We start from the raw sequence: 26,879 nt of genomic DNA on the forward strand, positions 1-26,879 counted from the left end.
GGGGTCAGGGCAAGGTGGTCTGAGCAGGAGTGTGAGAGCACCAGGCTGGCCCAGCGCTGCTGGCTCTGGGGAGGGTCTGGCTGCAGGAGGTGCATGTGAGATGTAGAGCCTGACATGCACCCCTGCAAGAAACACCCTGTGTTTCAGGAACAGCAGCTTGTCCAGCCCATCTGCTGAGTGCCCTGCAGGCTGGCTGAACTCATCTGAGAGGGGTGTCTGTAGCTACCCAAGCTAAAATACATGTTACAGCCTAACAACAACTTTTCTGTTCCTAAATAAATACCAGTTTACAGAAGACCCAATTCAGCTAAAATCAACTATCTTTTGTCCATGATTTTCAGGGTTAAAAGACAGTATCACACATAAAGATGGTGTCATAAAAAAAGAAAAAGAAATACAGTGAAGTGAGGGTAGCACAAATATTTCAGTAAGATGCAGAAAACTCTCAGGTTTGCACAATGCCATCTAAATATTTCCTTGCATCTTTGAACTGCTGCCATCTTCGTCTTGGAAAAGGCAATATCAGTAATCTCTAATGATTTATGGTGAATGACAGAAGCTCATCACCTGCTGTGGTTTCCTAGGATGGAGAGGATAAGCTACCCTGTTATCATGGCCCAGCACTAACAATGAGCAGTTAACATTCAGGGGATTGCTCACTGCTCAGATAAGCAGCACTGAGCTTCTTGCCTTTAAAGAAGGCTGAAAGACAGGGATTTTTTTCCCCAACTGAATATACACAGATGGTTTTCTGCTGTAAAAAAATGTATTTTGTCAGAAAAATGAGGAAGAAGGTATATTATTTCTGCCAAACCACGCATAAAAGTATAATCTTTCTGGGGTTTAACTACATGTATTCCACATAAATCACGATAATTGGGAGAATCCGGATTACACATATCAGTAACAGGCTTCCTGCTTTCTAGTTAGGTGAGTAGAGATGCTTTGAATTTTTGTTTGCTATTTAAAACAAAGACTCATTACCTTATGTATTTTTGGTGGATTAAAAAAAAAAACAAAACAAAAAAACCCAAACCAAACCAAAACTATTTGAGTTCAACAAATATTTTCATATATAAAATTTTGTGTTCAAAACTAAAATACTTCCTTTGCACCATCTGATATTTTTGCTTGCTTGCACCTATTGTTGCCATGCAGCAGAATCACACACCTTTGATTTTTCATTTTAAACATATTTTAAAAGGCAATATTTTGGAATATTGCAAGAAAAATGCCTCTTGAAGACAGAGGTGAGGAATCTGAATTGTTTACCTGGTGTCAGTATTAGCAAGTTTCTATACTTTTTGCTCCTTTGTGGTGATTTTTCAAACCTAGAATAAATAGTTTTGGAGTCAAATTCCACGGAATAATCCAACACTAAAGCAAGAACAGGTGAAAGCTGTGATTTACTTGGCATCTTCATCTCCCACCAGGTTCAGGATGGGAATTCAGGAATTAAAAAAAAATAATTCCTAATGAAGAACAATGTTTTATCCTATTTAATTTCTTCTGAGAAAGCGTGGGCACAATTCACTATAAGCATGAACATAACTCAATATAGAATCAAAAAATGGTTTGGTTTGGAAGGAACCATAGAGAGCATCTAGTTCCAACCCCCCTCTCATTGGCCCAGACACCTTCCACTAGACCAGGTTGCTCAGAGCCCCATCCAGCCTGGCCCTGAACACTTCTAGGAATGGGGAATTCACTTCTCTGGACATCCTCTTCCAGTGCCTCACCATTCTCACAGTAAATAATTTCTTCTGTATGTCTAAACCTAAATTTCCCCTCTTTCAGTCTGAACCCATTGCTCCCTGTCCTGTCGTTACAGTTCTGATGAAGAGTGCCTCACTAGCTTCAGTCCCCCTTCAGATACTGAATCTACCCCTGTTTAATGTTAGTTTTGCATTTCACACCGGTGCAGCAAATGGCAGTCGTGTATTTTTTTAGTGCCTCTCTGCCTGGTAGCACTCGTGACCCAGGAGGGAAGCAGAGCTGCACTGTGGGACAGCAGCAGTGCCCTGCTGGGCCCCACACACATCCCGACCCACAGTCCCACCCTGCAGGTGCTGAAATGACACAACTGCCATGTGCCACACAGCACAGGGCAGACTGAACCCAAAGGGCTGCCTGGCTCAAAGGGAATTTCACCTTTCCACTTTTAGACATGGACCCAGTGTGGAAAATTCCTCAATCTCCCAAGAGCCAGGCATTTCAGGGACATTGAAACATAGCATTCCTTAAAAAACATGGCCTGAGTCACTACTGCAATGCTTCCAGTGCTGATGGAGAGAGCTGAAGGCAGGGTGGAGAGCCACCCCAGGGTCACAGCCAGGGACTGCAAAGCCTCCCAGGACTGGGGCAGTACCTGAGTGCACAGTGCTGGAGTTGCCTGCCAGGATTTTATCTTGGGCACAGGGTTTCTTGGGTTATGCTTGGGCACAGGTTTTATCTTTGGCACTTTGAAAATCTACCAAACAAACAAAACGCTGCAGACAACGCTCCAGGTTCAAAGAATCAGCACTGCAGCTGTGCCAGCAAACACTGGGAGAGCCCTAGATAAGGGATCAGGCTGCTGCAACAGTGTAAAGTACATCGTGTTTTTGAAACCAAGGTAATGAGACAAGGAGTGAGAAACACACATAAAAAATTGCAGCTACAAATATTTCAGTTACATGCTGGGATATTTCAGAAAACTTTCTTGAATCTTCCTTCCATCCCTGATCTCACCTGCTGCATTGGTATTTTTCATTATTTTAATATGAGGATGAAAAGAGACAATTCCAACCTCAGGTTTGCTCTTTCAATGGTATTAAAAAATGAGTGCGAGTTTGTGAAATTTGTTTCAAAATACTTTCTGCAAGGAACTTTTTTCAATGTATTTTTTTTCACAGACCCATCAAATTGTCTCAAAGATATTGTACAGGGAGCCAGGGATCTGAATAAAATGAAGAATGTTAATGAAAATTGCCATCTCATTTGAAAAGACTTGATCTAATTTTCTAAATATTAAAATAACTTGTATGTATCTTAGATTCTGATTAAAAGATTGCATTTTCCATGGAGCTCCCCCTAAATTTAAGCCTATCAGATGCAAAAACAAAGTTGAAATGAATCATAGAATCCCAGAATCATTAAGGTTGGAAAGACCTCTAAGGTCATGGAGTTCAACCAGCAGTGCCAAGTCCATCAGTAAATGGTACTGAGCAACTTCAGTAGGAGTGAGGCTGTGACACATGTGGACAACCTGCAGCTGCATTTCTGGAAAGCACTTTTCAGACCAGAGCCATAACCATTTCCTGTTCTTGAAGGAGTCACTAGCTCTGGTTTGAAGGAAAGTACATAATCAATAGCACTTATTTAAATCAGCAGTGCTAAATCTTCATAGCCCTCCTGTGTTCAAAACAATGCCTTTCTCAGAGAGGCAGGGTACTTGATTCAGCATAGCCCTAAGGGAGTTATAACAGTGCTTTTTCCCATATTTATAGTTTTCTCATTTTTATGATTCATGATTTATGATTTTAGTCCCTTCCCTCAGAAACAAAAATTCAGAAACTTTTGAAGTCTCTTGTAGAACCACAGTAATCTCTTGTTTGCTACCAAACAGGAGATTGTGTAGCACACCTGGTGTGTTTGCTGTTAAAGTATGTAATTCCTGCTTCCCTTTGATTAAATTCTTACAGGGCTAAAGAAAATATGCAATAAAAATACCTTAGGCCAGATAAATTTTTCTCATTTTGAAACGTCATAAACAGCCCAGAATTCCACCAAACTCTCTGAAATGGCTGCAGACTGAGCTTTTGGTACTGTATGTGGTTTCATAGTAAAGATCAGGGGAAGCACTGAAAACCTTAGTAAGGGAGGACCTCAGATAGCTCAGTAAATTTAAATTAACATTATAGTGACACAGTCATCCCAGCAAGGGAACTGACTCATCTGTAAAATAACCCTATCCCATTAGTTTTCAGCCTGACTGGGGTGTGGGGGCACTTGTGACTGCAGGAGGGGGTGACACACAGGTGGCAGTGCCCAGGGCTGGGGGAGAGCAGGGCAGTGTTACCTTCAGCAGCACAATGGTGTGGCCCCATCCTGAGCTCACATACCTGCGTGTCCAACCTCATCCGGAGCACAAAAGGGAAAATGAGGTGAAGTTTTCAGAGCTCTGCCTTTGGCATCAGAGCCTGTTTGAGTCCTTGGAGACAGCAGATCCCACCAGCATCCCAAAGCAGCTGCTGTCACAGGGCTGAGAACTTTTGCATTGCACACATGACTTTTTCTACAAACACAGAGCAAACCCAGGTAAAGTTTTACCAGCTTTAATTTATCTTTTGGTGTGGTAATGAAAAGGATCATCATCAAAGAGGATAAGGACCATTAAAAACCCAATATTCTGCTACAGTGATTGGTTTATGGCCTCATTTGGCAGCAGTTTTATTTATCAGGTGTGCAGCTTCATCGGATGTCTTATAGCCCAAGCACTTCAGGAGTTTATTATCTGCAGGACACTGTGCTCCTGTTCCAGAATAGATGGTATCTGGAACAGGAATTGTTCTGGGGCAAACTTTACAGTATACTTGTTTCTCCAATCTGTCAGCCAGTTTTGGCACTCCGTCTCCACAGATTTCTGTGAAGACAGTAGGAAAAAATGTAGGCTGGAGATCACACCTTGCATTGCTGATAGCCTTTGCTGAAAAACTAGTGTTTTACAAAGCACAACTACATGAAAAATAGCTGTACATCAGTTTCTGCTATTGCCTGCCCTTAGCTAAACCTGACTCAAATTTTGTGGTACCACTTAGGTGATGGAACTTTCACTATCTCACACCTTTGAAGACAGGAAGAACAAAATGCTTGGAAATGCAGTAAGGCTTGGAAATTGCCCTGCTGTCTCTTCCACAACAAGGCAAAAGCTCACACAGTTGAAAGCTGTAAACATATTCCAACTCACATTTATTCACGTTAACTGATTTCACATTGACGTGATGCAAGATACTGCTCATTTCAGATAGGGCCACAGACATGCCCCAGTAAACTCTTGATATCTTTAGACCATGAATTAATACTGTACTCAGGACATTAATAAATACTTGAAAACTCTGTAAATGACCTACGTTGAACTCCTTAGTAAAAGTATTTACCTTATTTAAATGGATTTATTTCTATGTCAAAATACATTACACCATGAAGTGACGGATGCAACTGTTCTGACAAATTGTGTGCACCTGATATGGTCTTTATCACTGCTGCAAGTCTGCATAAGTTTGGGATTGAGCAGGAAGTAATGAAGATTCTGCAGAGCCAAAAAGGATTTGATCTTAAAGTGCTCATTTTGCTCTCACTGAAAGCACAGCAGCACTTCCCAGGGAGATTCTGTGGGCTGGTGCTCAGTGATCTGATGCTCTGGCGATGCGTCAGTCCAGGGTGAAATGCTGGATGGCTTCAACCTCAGCCCAAGATGAAATGTTGATTGCTTCAAGCTCCTCTGAGCTCTCTGAGCACACCACACCTCCTTGCACGTGCGTGTGCACGTGTGTGTGTGCTGCTCACCGTGCCCATGGAGCAAAGTCCAGCAGCCACGCTCAGCTATTGATGTCCCTGACTGTGCCTTTTAGACACAGCCCTCGTGGTAGATGTGGTTGCCATTGATGAGGCTGAAGGTGGCCAGGGAGTGGTTGGTGCTCTTGAGGGAGGTCATTCGTGTGGTGCTCCTGGCCATGCTGTGGGAGCGGATGAGCAGCCGAGCTCTGCAGCACAGCAGCTGGTTGTTGAACTGCTTCCGAAAGCTCTTGCTGAGCAGGTAGAGAGCAAAGGGGTTGACACAGGAGTTAGTGAACGCCAGGATCCGAGCGCAGATGCTGGCAATGAAATGCAGCACGGAGGTGTCCACCTCGGAGTAGTGGTAGGAGCGGTACAGGTAGATGATGTGAGTGGGCAGCCAGCAGAAGGCGAAGAGGCACACGAACACCAGCACGGTCCTGGCCAGGCGCTTGCGGGACTCAATCTGGACGAAGAAAGAGAAACACGGATTAGCTGCTGTTCCTAGCTCAGACCAGGGGCTGACTATTTTTGCCAGTGCTGCAGCTTTCCAGCTAACATATGGCAGGTGGCACATCCAGAGAAGGGAAATCTGGACTGCAGGTGAACACAGACAAGAACTCTCCTTCTCTCTCCTCAACCCCCTTCCCGTATAAACAAATAATTCTGAGAATTTATTACATAAGAAGTAGTCTTCCTTTCTGTTTAGAAATAAAATTCCCAGTGGCTTGCCACTTTGCAAAATCCCAGCTCTGGCAAAAAAAGTGTGGACAATCTGCATTAGTTATCCACACATAATATATACAATAATATGTAATTTTAATAAATTACCTTATTATTATTATTATTATTATTATTCCTATTATCATAATTAATTATAATGTAGGAGCCTGGGATATTTCACAGAGCTCACAGGCAGGACACTCTGCCATGGGGCCATGTGGTGTATATACACAGAAGTGCTGTCAACAGCTCACAGCCCTTTAAGACCAAGCTCAGCACTCAGAGTCTGAAGCAGATGGAGAAATAAAAAGAGGATATTCTGTACTTGGGGGAACACCAAGGCAGCAGCAAGGTGGACCCTTCAGCTGAAAGCACTGGAGCCACCAGGAGAGAGCTAGAGGTGGTGAATAGATGCATGTCTACCTCTCGGCATAATCTGAGCTTTGTCAGGGAAAGGTGCTTTCACAAAGCCAGCTAGCACACAGTATAATCTTCATGCAGACCAGCTACGCTTTTGTTTTACTTACTTCTACAGGCTTGGAGTCAACCCAAAGGTATTGCTCAACTGAGGGAAGCTGAGGTAAACCATACCTTGTCTTTTGCCTACAAGTGCTGTACATTAAGATAACAAAGCCACTGAAAAACATATCTCTCTTCCTTATGAACGCAAAAGCCATGAAGGAGGTTGCCCAAAATGAGAAGAAAGACAGTTGCCCAGAAAAACCTGCTAAAATGCATTGCTCCCTGAGAGAGATAATGCAGCCAGAGTTTGCAGGATTGGAAAATGTAACACTGCTGATCTTTTAGGGCTCCCTAATGTTCTCCTCTGTGGTTATCCCACTAACGCTTCCCAGACATTCCTAGGGAATTACCTGCATCCCACTTCTTGTACTTAAGTAGGATGTGAATGGCCTGCAACTGCTCCCAGCCTCAGCCCTGCTGCCCTTGCTCCTGCCCCAGTGCAGTCACAGCACCTGGCCAGGCTGCCAGGACAGTGCTCCATCCTTACTCTGCTTCCAAGCCCCACAGGTAAATCAGAAACTGAGCATTTTACACAGGCTGATCTATTCTCAGGACAGCTGCAAGCAGGCAGGAGAGACATAGCAAGCCCATTTGGACTTTATTTCATGCCCCTTTAATGGCACTGACTAAAAATCAGCCACTGAACTCAGGAAGGACTGACATGCACCAGATGATAACATCTCCAGCCAGCGGGCTGAAAATTAAATCCTTTGAGAAAGGGCTCTCCTTGGCTAAACCATATATTCTTTTAAAATGTATTCTTAATTTGATATAGGGCTATTGAGGCCACATCTGCACTATAAAGAAAGGAAGCAATGCAATAAAGAAATCGATACCAGTTATCTCAGATGGAGACGTATAGCACTTGAATGCACTGCAGGACGGGAATGATGGACGGAGGGTGCTAGACCAGCCTGGCCTTTGCTTTCTTTAGAGCTCTCTCCCCAAAACCAAAGGGGAAAGGGCTGCTTGTACTGCTCACTTTATTGCCACTAATCAAAACAGCCATCAAATCAGCAGAGAAATGGCCTGCAGGGGGAAAGATTTACGCACATTCAGAAGGGAAAAAGGATAAGGATTTCAGGGATCGCACATCATTTGATGGGCAAAGCCCAAGTCTTTCCAGCCTTACTGCTTCAGCATAGCACCTGAAGGCTGTGTAAGATGATTTTGTTGGGTCAGTCTACGGTGGAGATGTCAGCTGGGTGCAACTGAGTGGACAATTGCTCAGCTAGGAATGGCTTATGTCAGTTTAGCTGAGGTTGAAGCACACCTCAGTTAAAAAGAAGAGGTAAGGCAAATAAGATAAATACATCAAGGTAAATAGGCTGTTTAGAAACACACAATGCTTCAACCAAGGTTTTCTCTCTGACAAAGCAACTTTGTGAAGTTTTGACTTTATCCCATACCACCCCTTTGCTTCAATCTGCAAACACTGTGTCTGCCCTGCCCCTTTCCCTGCATCCTGGTCAATACCTTCCCAGGCTTTGGCAAGGGTCTCCTGCTGTGCTTGCCATGGTAACCACTCTGCCAAAGTCTCTGAACTTACAAACAGGAGGAGATGCTTTCATTGTTTAGCCCTGTATTATGACTTCTTTCATCCATTTAAATTCCTTTATCCCACCTAATCTATTAAAATCACTATGACAGACACAGTCTGTTACAGTATAAATTTCCCTGTATTCCTTCTTTCCTACCAGATTCATAGAGAATGTGGATTTTTGAAGGAAGTCAAATCTCTACCTGTTTCCTCACATGCACATTGCCTTCCACGGGGATGTTGTAAGCACTCCGGATCAAATTCTTAGCAATAAAATAATAATATACTGAAATTACAGAGAGGGGGATAATATAAAATATGAGAAATGATGCCATTGAGTGGATTTTGGGATGCAGCCCATCTGAATGAGGGTAAGGAGCGCAGCTGATAAAGGTTTTATTAGTCCCTTTGTCATGGAAAGGGTGCAGATCTGAAAATACTGCTTCAGGGATGGCAAGCAACATGGATACAATCCAGATTATAGCAGCTCTCACACAAATCTTCATCAGTGCATGCGATGCTTGGATCTCCATTGGCCTTACTATAGCTTTATACCTAAAAAACAAACAGAAAAAGAATATCGTTTATTGACCTCTACATTCAAGCATAGTATTACTGCTTTTCCCTTCCATTCAGAAATAAAACCACAAACAAAATCATTCTTTACTCAAGGCTGGATTTTTTTCTGGTGTTTTTAATTTCAAAATTTTCAATAGATTTCTCAATTTAAACCAGAGACACCTGTCATCAGTTCATTCAGTTTCATGCATTGATTATGAGTTCACTTAATTTGTAATTGACCCGACAAAGCACAGGGCTCCCTGATATTAACATGTTAATTAATATGAATGACATTAATATATGTCCAAACAGCATTAAGACAGGAAGTGCAAACACAGACTTCTCTTCCAAAGTGTACAGCAGCTTATACCCCAGAACAGTGTTGAAGGAAACCGGGCTGAGATTTTGACACACTTTTCAAGCTGTGAGCATAGCGGTCTCCTGCCAGTCTTAGTTTTTCTCAAGCTACAAAGAGCATGCTTAATTACTGTTTGGTGGTGTAGCAGGCAAGAGTTTTCTCTAACTCAATGCACTGAGGTAAAGTAGCCAGAAGTTCTAACTGAGTCTCTTGCCAATCACCATTATTGTTCACTATTCTAAATACATAGAGACATTTTTTGACTTGTTGACTTTCATGGCTTCAGCCCTTCAGAAAATTGTACTTTAGAATCCAAGAATATCAAATAATTAAACTTGTTTGAAATTGGTGTGTGTAATGAGAGGAATGGAAAACATCAGAGCTCAATATATGCTGGAGCCCTGCTTTGGCAGGATTTGACACTCCAAACAAGCCACAACTCACATATGCATTTAAGGAACATAGCAGAAGGGGAAAAAAAGGGTAATTAGGAAGGAGTATCTACAGGTTTCACAAATTAGCATGGAGGGTCATTATTATAACAGTTATAAACTGTTGGATATTTCTTCCAGGATCTGCCTCAGTCTGCCCATGGTGCACTTGGCTCCCCCTTGGTCACTTCTCCCTGGGGACCAATGTGTGCCTGGGTCCTGGGCTGTCCCAGCCCTCTTTGGCATGGCAGGGTACATCCCATCAGCTCCTTGAGTCCTTTTCCAAGCTCCTTCCAGCACCCTGGCTCCTTCAGGCAGCTGAAGTGGGCACTGTGTGGGAGCAGAGGCAGTGAGCACAACTCCCTGCAGACCGCGGGCGGCACAGCACGGCCCCTCCATGGGGCAGCACAAACCAGGCTCTCGGGACACTCCACGAGACCCCTGCATCATCCCAAAGCTCAACATTTGAAAGAGGAGAACATCAGTCTTGAAGTGTTTTAACTGCGTAACTGCTTTATTTGCAGGGTAGGAATGCATTCAACTTCTGATTATGTGCAATATTCTGCTCAGCACACCCAGCTTTTCCTCCATGTAGGTATATATGTGTCTACATATCTTTGTGTATGATTTTAAATACATACACATATTTACATGCATGTACATTCATGTATACATAACTACATACATGGTTACATGCTTATTTTTCTGAAGACTGCAGCTAGACATTTTGCCATTTGCAGGTATTTCTTCATACAGGTGTCTTGTGTAAAGGGCAAGTACTTTCATGTACTACCAACACCATGCTCAGTAGTTCGCTGTTTAAACACTTATTCTCCAAGCTCTGCAGCTCCCCTTTTTTCCAGCTGCAGTGGCCAGGCACAGTATTTTTAAGGCTTGCTTAGCACCTCTTTAACTTTCACTCTGCAAACTGTGGATTAAGTGGTGTCATACCGCAAAGCACAATCTTCCAGCACCAGATCATAAACTCAGGCGAAGAACGTCACAGCTCTTAAACAAATATGATGCTCTGGATATTGCAGTCATAAAACAGAAGTGCTAGGCAGATTACTAAAGCAGTGGTGTTAAAATAGCTCCATTTATAGTCTCATTGACCAGATATAGATTATTGACAGAAACATTAGCTCACTGAAAGTCTTCAGTAAATCTTAAAGAAGAGAAATGCAAAAGGAAATTAATAACATATCAAGGTATTAGCAAAATTAGTTGATTCAAAGGTCTTTCTGCAGATATTTACTGTATGCTTATCAACATGTTAGCATGATTATTTCAGGGATTGTCTTACAAAATATAGACAGCTGAGAGAATATTTTCTAGTATTATGTTCCAGGAAAATGGATAATTTAAAGAGTATAGAGAAACTGTTTAATTTTTATTAACATTAACAGAGTTGGGGGAGCCAGAAAATTACTCCATTTCAAGTTATTGGTACATTTTAATCAGAGATGGCATTTACAAACAATGGACAGAACATAATTTAATTTAATTTAATTTGGACAGAACATAATGGTAAATGTCTAGGAACACTAGCACTGACTAGTAGGTATTTACTGTATTTTTAAAGCTTCCTACTGCAGATGTAAGAGAAGATATGAGAGACCTGTGCTTGCAAGGGTTCACTCCCATAGGATGGGAGTGAAAGAACAAAAAGATAAAACAGAGGAAACAAAGCTAGAAAACAGATTTTGAAAATATAAGTTCTTGGGTGCAGAACCACCGGTAGGTATTTTCATAATAGCCTGACAATAAAATAAAATTATTTTGCTGACTATCTGCACGACTTCCTTGATGGTGGATAAATTTAAGCAGAGTTCTCTAGAAATCTCTGTTAGTCACCAAGTACTCATGTGTGGCTGATCAGTACTGATCTGGCAGGAATCCCCATTTCCAGTTGCCTTGCTGATGTGTCAGTGTGTCTCTCCAGTTTGTGTTCCAGCACTCTGCCACACCAGCTCAGGCTCTGGACAGCAGCTGCAGGGGCTGCTGCTGGTGAGGGCACAGGGGATGCTACACATGAGAAATTGCCCCCCCAGATTGGTGCTTGGGCTGGGACACCACTGGATTTTCCTGTTGCTGGTGTTCAGGGTGTGAAAAAGCTGCACCTCCTGGCTGGCTTCTGAGTGGGGCTCAGCAATGCCCTCACTCCTTTACTTTTCCATACCACTTTCCTGGCAGGGACAAGCCTGGGGTTTATAATTTGTTTGACATTTCTTCAGAACTTCATCCAGGTAGTCTGGATTTGAGTAGCAGCTCATTCTGTTTTTCAGCATGTGTATTTCCAGTTTGTATGTCAAATAATATTTCAAGTTTCCACAGCTTTGTCCTCTGCAATTTGTTTTTCAATGAGTTAGCCTGAGGCATGCAACTCTCCCATATTTAACATCCAGCATGTGAATATTTCAATCCACTTTGAAGGAGACATTGATGAATATACCTACACACCTTAGAGGAGCCATGGATCTCATGGAACTGGGTTTTCATGCATAATTTTTAGCCCAGGTCATAACATGGCCTCTGAGAATGTGTCACATTTCATGCTCAATTGTCTGCAGTAGATCTAGACATGGCCCTGGACTGATGACCTCTGCTGCTTGCACATTCAGTCTCTAATTATTGAATTATTGCTTGAGATATACATATATATTCTTTTCAGCTAAACTCCCTTCCCTATTGGCTTTTAAAGAAATTTTTGTGAAAGTTTAAAAAGAAGAGGTACAATTCATGCACTGCAACGAAGCCCAAAACTTCAAAATATGCCTTGCAAAAGAAATTCAACTGAATAAAAACCCACACAGTCAAGAACTCATGCCAAACAGCCCAGATGAAAATGACTGAGTTGCTATCTGACTGGAAATATGAAAGAGATGCTGCCCTTTACTACTGCTGAGTCTTTGAATTTCTCTGTTCCCACTGGTGAAGCAGGCAGGTACACTGCAGCTGCCAACGACCTCCCAGCCAGGATGGATGCCAGCCAGCTCCTTGTCTCCAGTCTCACTCAAAGAAGCCCTCAAAAGAAATCACTCATGGGGCTATCCTAAGTGTGCTTAATGTAATTGCAATGAGGCACTGTGAGGATTCCCCTGCTAAGGAAATCCTGCCCACACCAGCCATAGTGACTCTGGTGCTGTCCCTGTTCTCCAGGGCAGTATTCAAGCCTCCAAGAGAAAGCTGGTGATTGTGTTTCTTCAACCCAGCACACCTGATCACTTTTTAACGTAATACCAGAAATTCATGGTGGATTGGAAGGAGTCCACAGAGCACATGCATCTCCACTGAATCCTTGAAACATCATTTACACATCCCTTAGGATCTCTATCGTGCTCATTGAGTAATTGTTTCTCACAACTGAAACTACTGAAATGACCATAATTCACTAAAATGTGGCACACCCAAAGTCTTTCTGTGGTAAATACTTTTCCCACCGAGGTTACTATGCCAGGGAAACAGGAAAACTGTGTCATTGTCCCTGTGTTAATAATAATGTAACTAATGGTAGCATCACCTAATGTACTCTAAAGCTTGGAGTATGCAAACATTGGTTAATACCATGCACTTAGCCCCAAAGCTTCAGCTTCAAATATAAACACAGAAGTAGCTGCAGCATGAAAAAGACACTCACAGATACACTGCCCAAAGAGACCAACCAAAATATGGCCCCAAATGGATATCAGTGTTTCCTAGGTGTAGTTCCTGTGCTGGTACAAAAATATTTTATCCATCTTTGTGCTCCTCAGCTGAGCCAAGAAAATACACGTCACGTGAAGCATAAACAGGCTTTGCCTTCCAAGCCATACTGCCTGTACATTTCTAAGCATAGAAGGGCTGCAATTTTGCTCTCTGGGGAAGAAAGGACCTTGTCCTCAAAGACTCCAGCCTCTGTGCTTCCTTCACAGCTTTTTCCTGTAACCTTCATCCACTTACTTATGCCTGCTACAACAGCCACAAAAATTAAATGAAAGTAACTAAAGCTTGGGGAGGAAAATCAGATGTTTCCCTGGGATTTTAAATTAATTTAGCTCCATATGGCTAAGTATCTGTTTGTGGGGTTTTTTTTTTGTTTTGTTTGTTTTTTTTGGTTTTTTTTTTTTTTTTAGGGAAGTAACTTTATGCTGTGTGGAGAAGCTGGTGCTATAGGCAACCTCAGCTTGCTCTCCTCTTCCATGACTGCTTGGTATTAATGCCTTTCTCCCTTCCCTTATGACAGCAAGGAAAGCTAATGTAGATGACCCGGGAGTGGAGGGAGAGAAAATGGCTGAAAAAGGCTCTGCCACAGAGTACTGCCCTTTTCTATCTCAGCCCTTCCAAGCACATCCATCTTTTTACAGCTTAACATAACATTTGCAAGAAATATAGGAGAAAAAAAGCTCTGCCCATCCTTCCTCCAGAGAAAAGGGACAGTGCCCTTCCAAAATGAATTTGCAGGAGTACTTAAATTTCAAGTAAAGTTTCCTTCAAGTAGTATCATCTGTTACTATGCCCTACACCTTTTATATAAAAAGATCCTGTGCCCCACTCTTGAATTTGTATCATGACTTAAAACCCAAGTGTATTAAAACCTGTTCAAACAAGATTTCAGGAGCTTTGCCCACTCTTGCTTCATTAATGGTCCCACTGTTTAGACTGCATCAGGCTGATGGAAAGATGTACATATTGCCACTTTCTTTCTCTCTGAAGTGAGAAATCCACTTACAAAGTTTTGAACCTGTTTGAACTGTGCTCTATTTTGAGAAGTTGAGCTAATTTGAAACTCAGGCTTAAATAAAAAAGCAGGGATTGGCTGGAGCAGACTGATGTCTTACAGAAACAGTCACATAAATTGCTGAGAAGTGAAAACACTGAGTTCCTCCCAGTTCTAGAAAATGAGCTCCTGGAATTGACATGACTTCCTGTGGTAAGGATGGAAGAACTGCCTCTCAGACAGCATGTCCCCCATTCTCCTGTTCCCACTTGTAACCGATATAGTGAGAAAAGTGCAATTTGCAGTCCCTCTGATCCCATTTGTAAGGTTAATGGCACATTGGTGTGGTCCTGGTCTGAGAACAGACCGAACAAAAATCCTCTCATTATGATTTTGCAATTAAGCTCTATGAGCATCATATTAATGTTTTGACCACATAATATGAAGGACTGGCTCAACTACCATGCAAAAAAGCCTCAGACAACAGATAAAAATTGATGCCATGGAAAAACTACATAAATGAAGAAGATGGAGCCCTGTTGAGTGTGAAGCTCCACCTGGAAAGCAAGAAAAGAGTCTCATTAAATATACCAAGAAATTTATGACAAATGCAATGCCACAAACTTTCTTTATTGTTTCCACCATGGATGTTATGAATATTTATAGCTCTGAAGACAATTCAGTAAATCCACAAAATTGCTAGACTGTCTAACCCATCAACACACTCCGACAACCTATTCTGGGTCTATCTGCTTTCTGCATACTTAGTTAAGATTATCATTATTATGCATGATTCTTGTGTGAACATCTGTTATTAAAATCTTTAGTAAATTGCATATGGGTACAAAGACATCTCTAATGGGCAAATCTTAAATACATTGGCAGGTACTGCCTACTTTCTCTTTTTATTAATTTAACATTTAAATGGAAAGAAAAAGGAGGCATTGATGGAAGTGGCACAGCACTTACTTTTAAAGCATATGTTCAAAATTCAATCTGTATACCTGCATACTCCTACGTTGTTCTGGAATATGGACAAATAAGAATCTCAGTCTAGGAATGCCTAAATTCAGAATTGAGACGGAGTGTTTTAGAGACCACTGAACTGCACTACATACTGGTGAAGGAGACCTTAAACACTAATCATTTGATAGTGAATGTGCTATTCCTAATCATAACCATCAACAACCTAAAATATTTCAGAAATTAACTATACATATGAAAAACAATGGATTAAAAGGTTACTGCAGGAAATAGTGTGAGTTCCATGGACATCAGAAGAATCCCCATGACACCCAGGGTAGTTATTCCCAGAAGGTGATCTTCAGCTTCATGCCAGGTTAAAGATTTCAGTGGGGCCAGCTTCTTGGATCCTTGTGAACAGATGTGAGACCTGCTGTCTGAAGCAGGGCATTTACAGAACATCAGAATTTACATTTGCATCCATTACAGAACCACAGAATATGCTGAGCTGGAAGGGACCCACAAGGACCACTGAATCCAACTCCTGGCCCTGCACAGGATAAGAGTCAGACCTTGTGCCTGAGAGCATTGTCCAAATACTTCTTGAACTCTTGTCAGGCTCAGTGCTGTGACCACTTCCCTGGGGAGCCTGTTCCAGTGCCCAGCCACCCTCTGGGTGAAGAACCTTTTCCTGATATCCAACCTAAACCTCCCCTGACACAACTTCAGTCCATTCCCTTGAGTCCTGTCCCTGGTCATTAAAAGAAGAGATCAGGGTCTGCCCCTCCTTTTCCCCTCATGAGGAAGCTGTAACTGCAATGAGGTCTCCCCTCAGTCTCCTCCAGGCTGGACAGACCAAGTGACCTCAGCCACTCCTCACACAGCTTCCTCTTGAGACCCTTCACCATCTTGTTGCCCTCCTTTGGATGCTCTGCAATAGTTTAATATCTTTCTTACATTGTGGTGCCCAGAACTGCCCCCAGCACTTGAGGTGAGGCTGCCCCAGTGCAGGGCACAGAGGGACAGTCCCCTCCCTTGCCAAGGGACAATCCCCTCCCTTTCCAAGGGACAGTCCCCTTCCTTGCCCAGATGGAGATGCAGGGCCCGATGCCCCCCTGGACACGGTTTGGAAACATCCTTTAATTTCAAAACTGGTGAGCTCCCACTCAGCTCCCCGGCAGCAGCAGCTAAGCACTGCTCACACTTCTGTGTGCTCAGTGCCTGGGTGCAGCCAGAGGGATGTGCCTGCCCGAGCCATGTGGCACCAGAGCATGTGCTGGTGTCGGGGCTGTGATGTGGTGAGTGTCTGGAGGCAGCTGGGAGAACTGGTGCTGGCACGGGGCCACCAGGCATGAGAAGCAGCAAGGCCCAGGGATGCTTCCATACAAGGCTTTACTGCCTCAGCCCGAGTCTCCAGGGATGTCAGCAGCCTGGGAGTGGGAGATCTGCATGCCTGAGGATTGAACTGTGACCAGGGCAACTAAAGCTGCGGCCTCAGACATGGACTCCTCATTTCACTAGAGAATCTGCTTTATTTCTGCTGAAAGCACCACCTTTGGTGCGTAAAGACAGAATCACTGAGTAATCTAAGCAGGTGGCATAACTGCTGATATCCCACAGAGCCAGTTATAGAAATTCATTAGAGTTTCTAAAAATGGCAATTTCTCAACAGAAAAAGTCCTGCCGGTACAATAAATCAATACTGTAACTTGTTTTGACACAGAAAGAAGAGCTCATCATTGACCTAAATATTAGCACTTCCATAAGCTATAGCAGCTGTGGTGTGCTTATATTAATTTTATGGAAATAGAATAAAAAGCTATATATATTTAGAACCAAGGCCAGGTTGGATGTGGCTTTGGGCAATCTGGTCTACTGGAAGGTGTTCCTGCCCACTTCTGGGGGGTTGGAAGTAGATGACCACTAAGGTCTCTTCCAACCATTCCATGATTCTATGATTCTGTTAACTTTAGAGAAGCAGATTTCCTAAAGCTAAAAGCAGCTTTCAAATCCACTGACTGAGAACATAGATCTAAAGGGGTGTCACTAACTATACATTAGTGCTGACTTCCAGCCTGCTCGCTGGTGTCTCCCTCCTTGCCATGAAAAAAGCTGCCCTGGATAACAGAAAAGGAAGAGTCATGCTAAAATCTCAAAGAAGTAATTACAAAAATCAATATGCAACAGATGGGGAAAAAAAGCAAAAGTAAATGACAGCAAGTATTGGAGTTTTAAAATGTTGATGACTGATAAGGGAAGCTGAAGGAGCCAACAAATTATCAAAGGTCACTCTGCAACAGACAAATGTGCATTTTTAAATCAGGAATTTAAAAAATCAGTAAGTCAGGCATACACATAAATAGTGAAAATATGAACAATGATGAGACAAAGTGAAAAGCAATAACTTGATAGTCGTCTTCAGGACCAAATGAGCAGATCTGTGTGGTTCTATACTATGTGTGCAGCACTAGAGATGTAGCAGAAAACTTGTGAGCTGTACTAAGGAAGCTGTGAGCCAACATCTGCTAACACAGACTAATTTCACACCAGCAGACCTGAATAATTTACACCTAGGAGTACTGAAGGAACCAGCTGAGGAACAAGTGGTGCTGATTTTTTTACAAATCTTGAAAAAGTGGTGAATTTCCTCAGTAGTGGAGAATGGCTTCAAAGATGTGATGCTCAGAAAAGCTGGATGGTGTGACCAGGAAAACTACAAATATTTGTGCTGCCCATGGCCAGTTGCAGAGGAGTAAGAGATAGGTTAATCCTGCTAACAGGTGATAATTAATATGTCTGTCTTGTTTAACACACAGCAGATGTTAGTGTTGTTTCATCTTGTCACAACATAACAGGGGATGTAAATAGGGTGTGGGCCACACTGGTGTACAGAGGAGCTGCAGCTTTCCTGGACATGCTGGCACGGGTGCATGTAGATATGCACATGTGTGAACCAGGGTACATGTGGTCCTCCCTCTCCTGGCCATGCAATCCCTGTCCCACTCCCACAGGATAGGGTTAAAATAAGGACTCTTGATCTGAGAAGGGGGGGATTCCAGGTGGGGACCCTGAGCCCCACTCTTCCCTAGCAGTGCATCAAGTGTGGTGATAAAAAGCAGGTATGGAACCATTCGTAGCCTGGGTCCTGGGAACTTTCTCTAGCTGCAGTGTTATTTATTGTGTGTATCACCTGCCTTGAGCAGGCTATAAAACCTGTGCTGGAAAAGTCTGCAGATGAAACAGTGGCTAACCAGACTGTGAATGCTTTAGAGTCATTGGGGTAAATGGCCATAGTCTAAAATAAACCATTTTAACTCAGTTATCTGTAAAATAGTAAATACAAGAGCCAAGTGAGCTGGAGATGAAAAAAAAAATAGTGCTCTGTAAAGAAAAGAAGAAATAAAAGAAAACATTAGAGCAACTCTTCTGCATGTGACAAAATGAGATATCCTATGGGATTCTCATGGTGCCATGGCTTTAGTGTAATTCCATATAAAGCTAAGCCAGTTATATGATCCTTAAGACCTTTCCGTGGTTTCAGTAAAAGGTGTCATGAGAGATCACCACTATATGAACCTTCAGCAGCATGTAGGGGCTGAAGAATAAATTGCTATCCTTGACTGCTCTAATCATAGAGCCATAGAACAGCTTGGTTAGGAGAGAACCTTTAAAGGATTAACAAGCCCACCCCCCTGCAATAAGCAAGGACATCTTCAATTAAGTCAGGATGCTCAAGGACCCATCCAAGCTGGCCTTGAACACTTCGAGCGATGGGGTATCCACCACTGCTCTGGGCAAGCTCCCTTCAGTGCCTTACAACACACATAATAAAATATTTCTTCCTTATGTCTAACTTAAACCCACTTTCTTTCAGTTTAAAACCATTGTCCCGCGTCCATTACAGGCCCTGGTAAAAAGTTCCTCTCTGTCTTTCTTATAAACCCCTAAGTATTGAAAGGTTACAATAAAATATTCCCAGAACCTTCTCTTCTCCAGACTGAACAACCCCAACTCTCTCAGCCTTTCAGGTTTGCTGTGAGTTAGGTTATTATGCAGTGGTTAGAGGTCAGACAAATTTCAATTTGAAACATGACCTGAGTTCTAAGGAGAGAAGGTAACAGAGTGCCAGACACACCAGAGGTGGCAGAGTGATATATGCACCTTTAGTCTGAATATTCAGAAAGCAGCCTCATGTCACTGGAAAGATTTGTTTTAATCCAAATCCTGTGAGATATTCAGTAGCCTCTGTGCACAGCTGTGGGCAAGAACTACTGCTGAGCTGATGGCTAATGTGGTATCTCCTAGACCTGCATCCACATCTCTGGTTCTCCCAGGTCATTTGAACATTCATGTCTCAATCTCATGCTTCAGGGTAGCCTGAAGGTGTGAAGAAACATTTCTTCTCTCAGGGTGTCATGGTACTGTTTTCTGTCCTGCCTTCCCAGAGAGATGCAGAGACTGACTGTGGACAGAGGGCAAGTGAAGACAGGATGGGGAGAGCTCTGACAATGCTTCTCCCTTTGATGCTCGAGTTTTTTGCAGTCTGGTTAAACTCATCAATAGCCTGGCATAGGAAGGAAGTTTCTGCAAGGCATCTCCAGCTTTCTGCTTTTCTCTACAGCAGAGCACTTGTCTTGCTGCTGGGATGCCTTCAGGTGCCTCAGTACTGTGAGAAGCCCATGGACTGTCCCTGTTTTCTGCCCCATGGCACAGGGACTTTGAAAGCCCTTGCTCTGCCTGAGGTCCTGTGCAGCAGACACTGTGTGAGGGGGTTGCAGAGCCTGCTACAGGCCCATGGTGTCCTAGATTGTACAGGGTGAGGTGGGCACCTGGGTGTCAAACTGCTGAAAGAAAAGGTGAGGGGACTTCATAGGGACTGTGGTGAAGTCTCTTTCCAAAATAAAGGAAAATAGGTTATTGCAAGGGTTGTTTCTGAGCAAAGCAGTTACCAGATGCTCCACAGTGTGGTTGTACCCGCTTCTGCTTTTTCAGCTCAGCTACCTCCTACTCTTCTCAGCCAGGCTCTTGTCCACATCTGAACATCAAATAGTAAGACATGAACTGATGTGTCCACCATAAGCTCATCTCCTTGCTTGAGTGATGGTGAAATCCCAGCCCACTGCTGGGACACACAGCCGGCAAATTCTCTGCAGCTGGTTGCACCTTAATAACAGTGTGTACAGCACCTCGTACTATGAGACCATGACAACTGATTGGGGGTTTTAGGTTTTACTGAAATGTAAACAATAGGTAATCTGACGTTTCTTCCTTTTTATTGCTTAAATATTGACAGTCTCCAGCACATTAGCACTGACTCTAAAGATTTCCGTACCAGCCCCACTGCTATAAATGGGAGCTCTAATCTTCCTGGTTATAGAAGTGCATCTATTGTGTTTTGGCCATCTGCTCTGGTTAATCAAGGTATTAAGAAAGTTTGTGCTTTTTGATCAGTTACTCTTGGTGCAGATGGATTCAGGGGCTGAGGAAATGCGAGTTAAAACTAAGGGTGTAAAGAGTGTTTATATTATACTGACACAGTGCCAGCAAGCATGATCTAAGACTCTTGTACATCAGCTGAAGAAGATAGGTGTGTATCACCCTGCACCCATCAGCACATGAAGGGCAACAGAACAGACACTGTGTCAGTGGCAGGAGTGGAAATGGGGCTGCCTGGTGCTTCAGTGTGAGGGAAGGCTTTGGGCTGGGCCCCAAAGTCCCTCCAGTTTTTTTTCCCTGTGGCTGGAATGCCCAGAATACATTCTAAACTACTACGGACTTGGCACTTTACAACTGATGGTATTTTTTAAAAAAAGTGTCATTATGTAAATGAACTCAGAGAAATCTGGGTTGACTTTCCATAACTTTTTATTACTGTGGCATGCTTCTCTTAGTTCGGTAGTGGAGATATAAACCAGTGATTGTAAAGTAAAATAAATGAACTGGCACATAGATATTACACCTCCTGTAGTATTGTAGGTAATATTAATAGTAGGGTCTGGAGACATCTAAATCACAAGAGATGAGTCCACTAAACAAAGACTTTTGCATGTTTAAAAGTGTTTGTAGAAATTCTGGATTTGTTTCTTTCCTTGCACTGCTGCTTTTTTTTTTTTTTAAGGAGTGATGTTTCAGAGTTTTATTTCTTAGATAAACAAACCATCATATGAGATCAGAGGAACATCAAAATTTGTGTTCGTGGTGCATTTCAATTGACCCAGCAGAGCTGGGAGCCCTGCAGCATTCCTGCACCCAAGGCACTAAGGTCAACATTTCCAAAGCTAAAAATCCTCATTTCAGGCGTCCCACATGACTGCAACCCTGCTGTCTGCAGCTGGTTTTACCTCCGTAAGCCACCTGATCTCCCGTGTAATGTCACTGCACGTATCCCACCACAGGAGTGGAGGCAGCCCCGGCTGGCAGGCAGGCTGCAGCTCTCCCAGAACCCACCTAATCCAAGGTGCTTAAAGTAAAGATGCTGCTTGTAAACTCCAATTACATTCTACATTACTCTGCTGCGTGCTTGTAAAAACAAGCATTGCTTCAGGAGGGTTTCGCTGCATGAGCAGCAGGGCATTTCGATCCTTTACCATGTCAGCCCAACAGTGAGGAGCTATGATCAATGCTCGACAGCCTGGCTCATTCAAATGCAAATGTACATACCCTGTCAGTCACGGGAGAAAGCCAATTAAATAAAGACATCTCCCATGACACGGGCAATTAAATAGTTGCTTTTCCTCTTGCTGTGCAAAGATTTTCCTTAATTTCCCGTCCCTTGCTGAGACAGCCTTGGCTTTTCTGCCGGGGCTGGAAGCTCAGGTGCCGCGGCTCTCACGGTGCCTCTGCACCGCTTATCCTCGCACCGAGCAGGAGGTGAAGCAGGACGAGGAGGGCAGAAACCAAACTCCCGCTTTTTCTGGGGTAAACTGAGCAGTAGCTGAAGAAACCACTGGCTCGACAGCGCAGAGCAGCAGGGCAGACAGTTGTCCTTCCCTTACCAACCTCATTTACAGTGTTTCTAAAACACACAAACATCATGCACACACATGGGCTGCTGGTTTCCTCGCTCTTGTACACTCAGCTCTGGCGCCTTATCACTGATGGAAGGTGGCTGAAAGCACAGCACAGCCTTAACCCTCTCCTGGCTGCTCCGAAAATTTGACACGCTTGCAGGAAAACAGGTGTCTCCTGACAGCTCCCACTGCTCCTGCAAATGCAGCCAGACAGATGAAAGCACTGTGCAGACAGCGGAGTGGTCCCCGAGGAAACACATTTATATTATTGTTAACTTTTTTTTCCCTTTCTTACACATTTTCTGAAATAACAATGAAATCTGAAGGAAATCTCATGATTGTACATAGACACATCCTAAGCACCCAGGGACACTCTGGCTGTCCCTTGCTGCTCAAACCTGTGCAAGCATGCTCAGCTGTGTCCATACATGCACAGAGCACTTGCAGGCTGGGAGGCTCCCACTGCAGGAAAAGCTGAGGTCAGCAGTTTTGTCCCTCTGTTTCTCCTTGAGAAATGTGCAAATGAACAGCCAGTCCTCTGGACAATCCCTCATTCTGCTGGGTCAAACCACTGAGCAGCTTTAGGTGCTCTGTGCTGGAGGCTGGCACCCAGCCAAGTGTTTGCAGTCACTGGCAGATGAGAGATTCCTAACACAGGGCAAAGTGGAAATGGAAATAATGAAAGTATACCTCAGGAAGGCATATACTTATGCACTGATGATGTGAGTGCAAAAACCTACTAAAACTGTGCCCCTCGTTTTCAGAAGGTGATCCAATGCAGCCAGGATGATTTGTACCATTGTTGTAATGTAGCATAAGTGTCTCACACTCTCACATACTCTATCTGCCCATCACACCTACCCACTGCCTTTCACCTTGTGTTTCAATGGTCATGTCTCTGGAAATTACCCTCTTGTATCACACTCCAATGCTTTTCTTTACACTGTGATGTCTCTCTAGGCATCACCATGATATGTTCAGTAATGCCAGCAGTTGTTTCCATTTGCTTTTGTCAATGGAAGGATGCTGAAACCAAGAGGGTTTTGTGATAATTTTTTGCAGATGATTAATTATAGACAAAAGGTCTGTAGTACACTGACAAGTCTCCCTGTCCTTGGGGCCAGTGCCTACTAATGCTATTCAGAGCAGAAGGTTTAGGAGGCTTTTCTCTTACATGGCCTATGGCTTTGATTAATGAGAACAGGGACATTCACATACTCGTGAGCATCTCAGGTAGGACTGACCTCACTGAATATCAATCATCTCACCACCACACCCCCCTTTTTCTGTGTCCCTTCATGCAGTGCCATGTCTGTCATCAGAAATGAGTGTCTATGAAACCATCCCACATGCAAGGCTCAGCATCTCACCTGCAGGTGTTAGGCTTCCAGACCCTCCACAGCCCCTAGCCATGCTGGTTCACATTCAGCTCACATTTTGGAAGCTTTCCCTTTACATTTTAAGGTTATTTCCCTAATGATTCTGACATGATTAATACTGGGGTCTGGAGTTCAGGGTGACAGTTTCAAGGAGCTAGACTAATGGGCTGTGAGCTGACAAAATAGAGACTGTATTATTTTGTAACAAAATTAAGCCAGCGCTGCTGAAAATTTATCAAAATAGAAACTTTTGCAAACTTAACAGATAAGGAACACTTGTGTTTCAATGCACAACATGTTAGATTCGTAAACCTAACAAAGTTACAAGTTTCATTATTATCTCCTTCGACAGTGGACCACAGATGCATTAGAAGAGGGTAAAATGATCCCTTGGAAATGGAAACATTTGATCATCAGTGCAGCATGATGGTTAACAGGTTCCTGATAAGGCTGAAGTTCAGAACTTGAAGTCACAAAACCCCAAGCTTGGCACAGCTGCTGTTTTCTGTTCTGTTCTATTACTTCAGGCAAAAAGCGCTATTGATGTGCTGCTCAGTAAAAGCATTTGCAATGTTTACTTTATGTAGCATGTGATCAAATAGCAATAAATATCTCTAACACAATCTTCTTTACAATGAATTTTTGTTTTCCCTACACCCCTTGAAACAACTTACATTACAGCTTTAGAAAGATGTATTTTCCTGAAGAGATACTTATTGTTTTCCCAGCATTTTCTTCAGAGTGGTCAGAGGGGATCTGGACATCACAGCAAGAACCACATCAAACCCAGGAGCAAAAGTGCATGTGGTCTTTCACTAGTGCAGTTTTCCTATCTTCACAGCACTTTAAGACTTTTATCTACACATAGGCCTGTTTGTCATCTGCTACTGGCTACAGACAGTGCTATTTTTATATATCCCAACACAGAGGAGAGGACAAACATATTGACCATTCTGTCTCTGAAACACTAAGGAGTTACTGCTTTCATTGAGGCTGCAAAAAGTATATTGAAATATGTGCGTGAACTATGTTGAAATCTGAACAAAAGTAGTCTGATGTTTTAAAGCAGCTTAGCAAGAGACAGTGGCATGCAAGAGACCACCCAAAACAAACCTAGTTTCACTTATCTGTGAGCAAGGATACAATCCCCATGTCATTTTGATCACAAAAAAACCTGAAATAAATTTTTCACTCAGTACTTCTGTGTCAGTTCAGCATGGTGACAACGCGTTCCTTAATCTGTTTTGGAAGCATTCAGAAAATAAACCAGTATATTTATTACACATTATTTTTTACTAAACATTATTGGAAAGTGAAGTTTCTGAACTAACAACATAGATCAGTTTTGATTGGATAAGGGGCAAACTGTTTAACCAAGGGAAATACACTGACTATGGCAACTGCGATTCCTGGCTTCAGGCAAGCTCAATCAAATATTTGAAAAATATTTTATGAAATATTGCCTCACATATTATTAACTTTAAGGAAGCAAGCCACTATGAAGAAAGAATTAATTCTCATTGCACTTTAAATTGCTGCTCCAGTGCCTTCACACTTCATGAAGTATGGATCAATTATCTTTTTGGCAATATGAACATGCTATCTTTTAGCAGAGGTTCATTAATGGCATTTTCTCTCTCTGGTCTTCAGCTTGATCTGCTCTTGTCTCTCTTGGAATTAATGTAGACTATTAGCTAAACTGCACAAACAATTATTTTATAAAAAGTATCCTGTGTTCAGTCGGGATCCTCCTCAAGTTGTATGCTAATATTCACCAGAAATCACCTGAGGCGGTTCTTCTTCCCTCATCACATTAAAAATAAACATTTTACCTGAAAATACAAATTTATAATTGTGCATTTTATGGAGTCATAATTATGCAGGCTTCCTTTCAAGGCAACAGCAGCAAAGCTTACCTGTCAGCTGAGAGAGCAGTGAGAGTAAAGACTGACACCCCTACAGAGGTGAGCTGTATGAAGGGGATAAGTTTGCATCCAGTTCTGCCAAACAGCCACTCGTCAGCAAGGTACCTGCTGGCATCCACAGGCACACAAGTCACTAAAAGCAGCAGGTCCCCCAGAGCCAAACTGGAAATGAACAAATTAGGGACGTTTCTCATGGATTTCACAGTACAGAAGATCTTAATCAAAGTGATATTGCCAATAAGGCCTATCAGAATGATGATCCCATAGATAGTGGGGATGGCGTACAGGAACGCTGGGTAAAACCAGTCTTCCCCCAGGAGGGAAAAGTTTGAACTCTGGTTGACAGAGATGTTATAGAAAATGAAGTTATCTGTTTCTAGGTCTAGCAGAAGGCACTCTCCAGATGCCATCGTCCTACTTGGCTCTTCTCGGAAAACAGCTTTCTTCTTTCAAAGTCCTCAAATTCCTCAAATTAATTTCTTGCTTTAGATTTGCTGCTCCTTGCTGGCTTTAAACAGTCAGAAGAGTTTAAAAGTCATATCACTTTGTGACACATCTTGTCAACAACCCAACCAAAAGGCACCTGCAGCTTGCTCCACACTCCTGTTTCCATAAGGTGAAAGTAGAACCTGTTTTAGCATTGTTTGAATTGTGAAACTTGCCTTTTCCTCCTTGACTTCTCTTGCTGTTAAGTATTCCTCAGCTCTGGAAGGCCAAATATCGAATTCATAGACCAGCAAGGGGCAGGCATTTTCTCAAAGGGGGCTGGTTAAACTCCCAGCCTGGGGTCTGCCCGGCAGCTCCGAGTCCGACAGAGCGAGTTACAGAGAGCAACAACTTTGGGGACTTGCTGCCACGCTGCATCGCCAATCCCTCCCGCTTTCGGCGCCTGCCATCGCCAGCCGGATTTAAAGCGAGGGGGGAAAGCGGGGCTCGGCTGGCGGCTCGGATCCCATAGGCAGGATGTTCCGGACGTCAGTCCTTGCGCGGCTTCCCACGGGCAGCGCGGCTGCCGGGAGCGCCGGGAGCGCCGGGAGCGCGGCCGCCTGCTGGAGGCTCCGGGCAGCGCCGCCCTTAACTCTTTAGGTGACAAAATGCACATCTGCTCTCTTAGGGCTCCCGACGTGCGTCATCGGCTCGCCACCCACTCCCTCCCCTCCCCCCCAAAAAACTCCAAAACCAAATCTCCTTCCCCCCCCCACAAAAACCCAACCCCAAATCCCTCCCCCCTACCTC

At 43.2% G+C, this 26,879-nt stretch overlaps 1 protein-coding gene across 1 annotated transcript; it reads right to left on the reverse strand.

Annotated features, from left to right (window-relative positions):
* Positions 1-4,300: 4,300 nt before the first annotated feature.
* On the reverse strand, positions 4,301-26,678 carry GRPR (gastrin releasing peptide receptor). Its single transcript, XM_064407605.1, has 3 exons — positions 25,635-26,678; positions 8,524-8,875; positions 4,301-6,001 (listed from the first exon to the last, which is right to left on the reverse strand). The coding sequence occupies exons 1-3, from the start codon at positions 26,051-26,053 to the stop codon at positions 5,609-5,611; spliced, it is 1,164 nt and encodes a 387-aa protein (XP_064263675.1). The 5' UTR covers positions 26,054-26,678; the 3' UTR covers positions 4,301-5,608.
* Between the last annotated feature and the right edge of the window lie 201 nt (positions 26,679-26,879).

The sequence above is a fragment of the Passer domesticus genome, chromosome 2 (genome assembly GCF_036417665.1).
Source record: "Passer domesticus isolate bPasDom1 chromosome 2, bPasDom1.hap1, whole genome shotgun sequence".
Lineage (NCBI taxonomy): Eukaryota > Metazoa > Chordata > Aves > Passeriformes > Passeridae > Passer > Passer domesticus.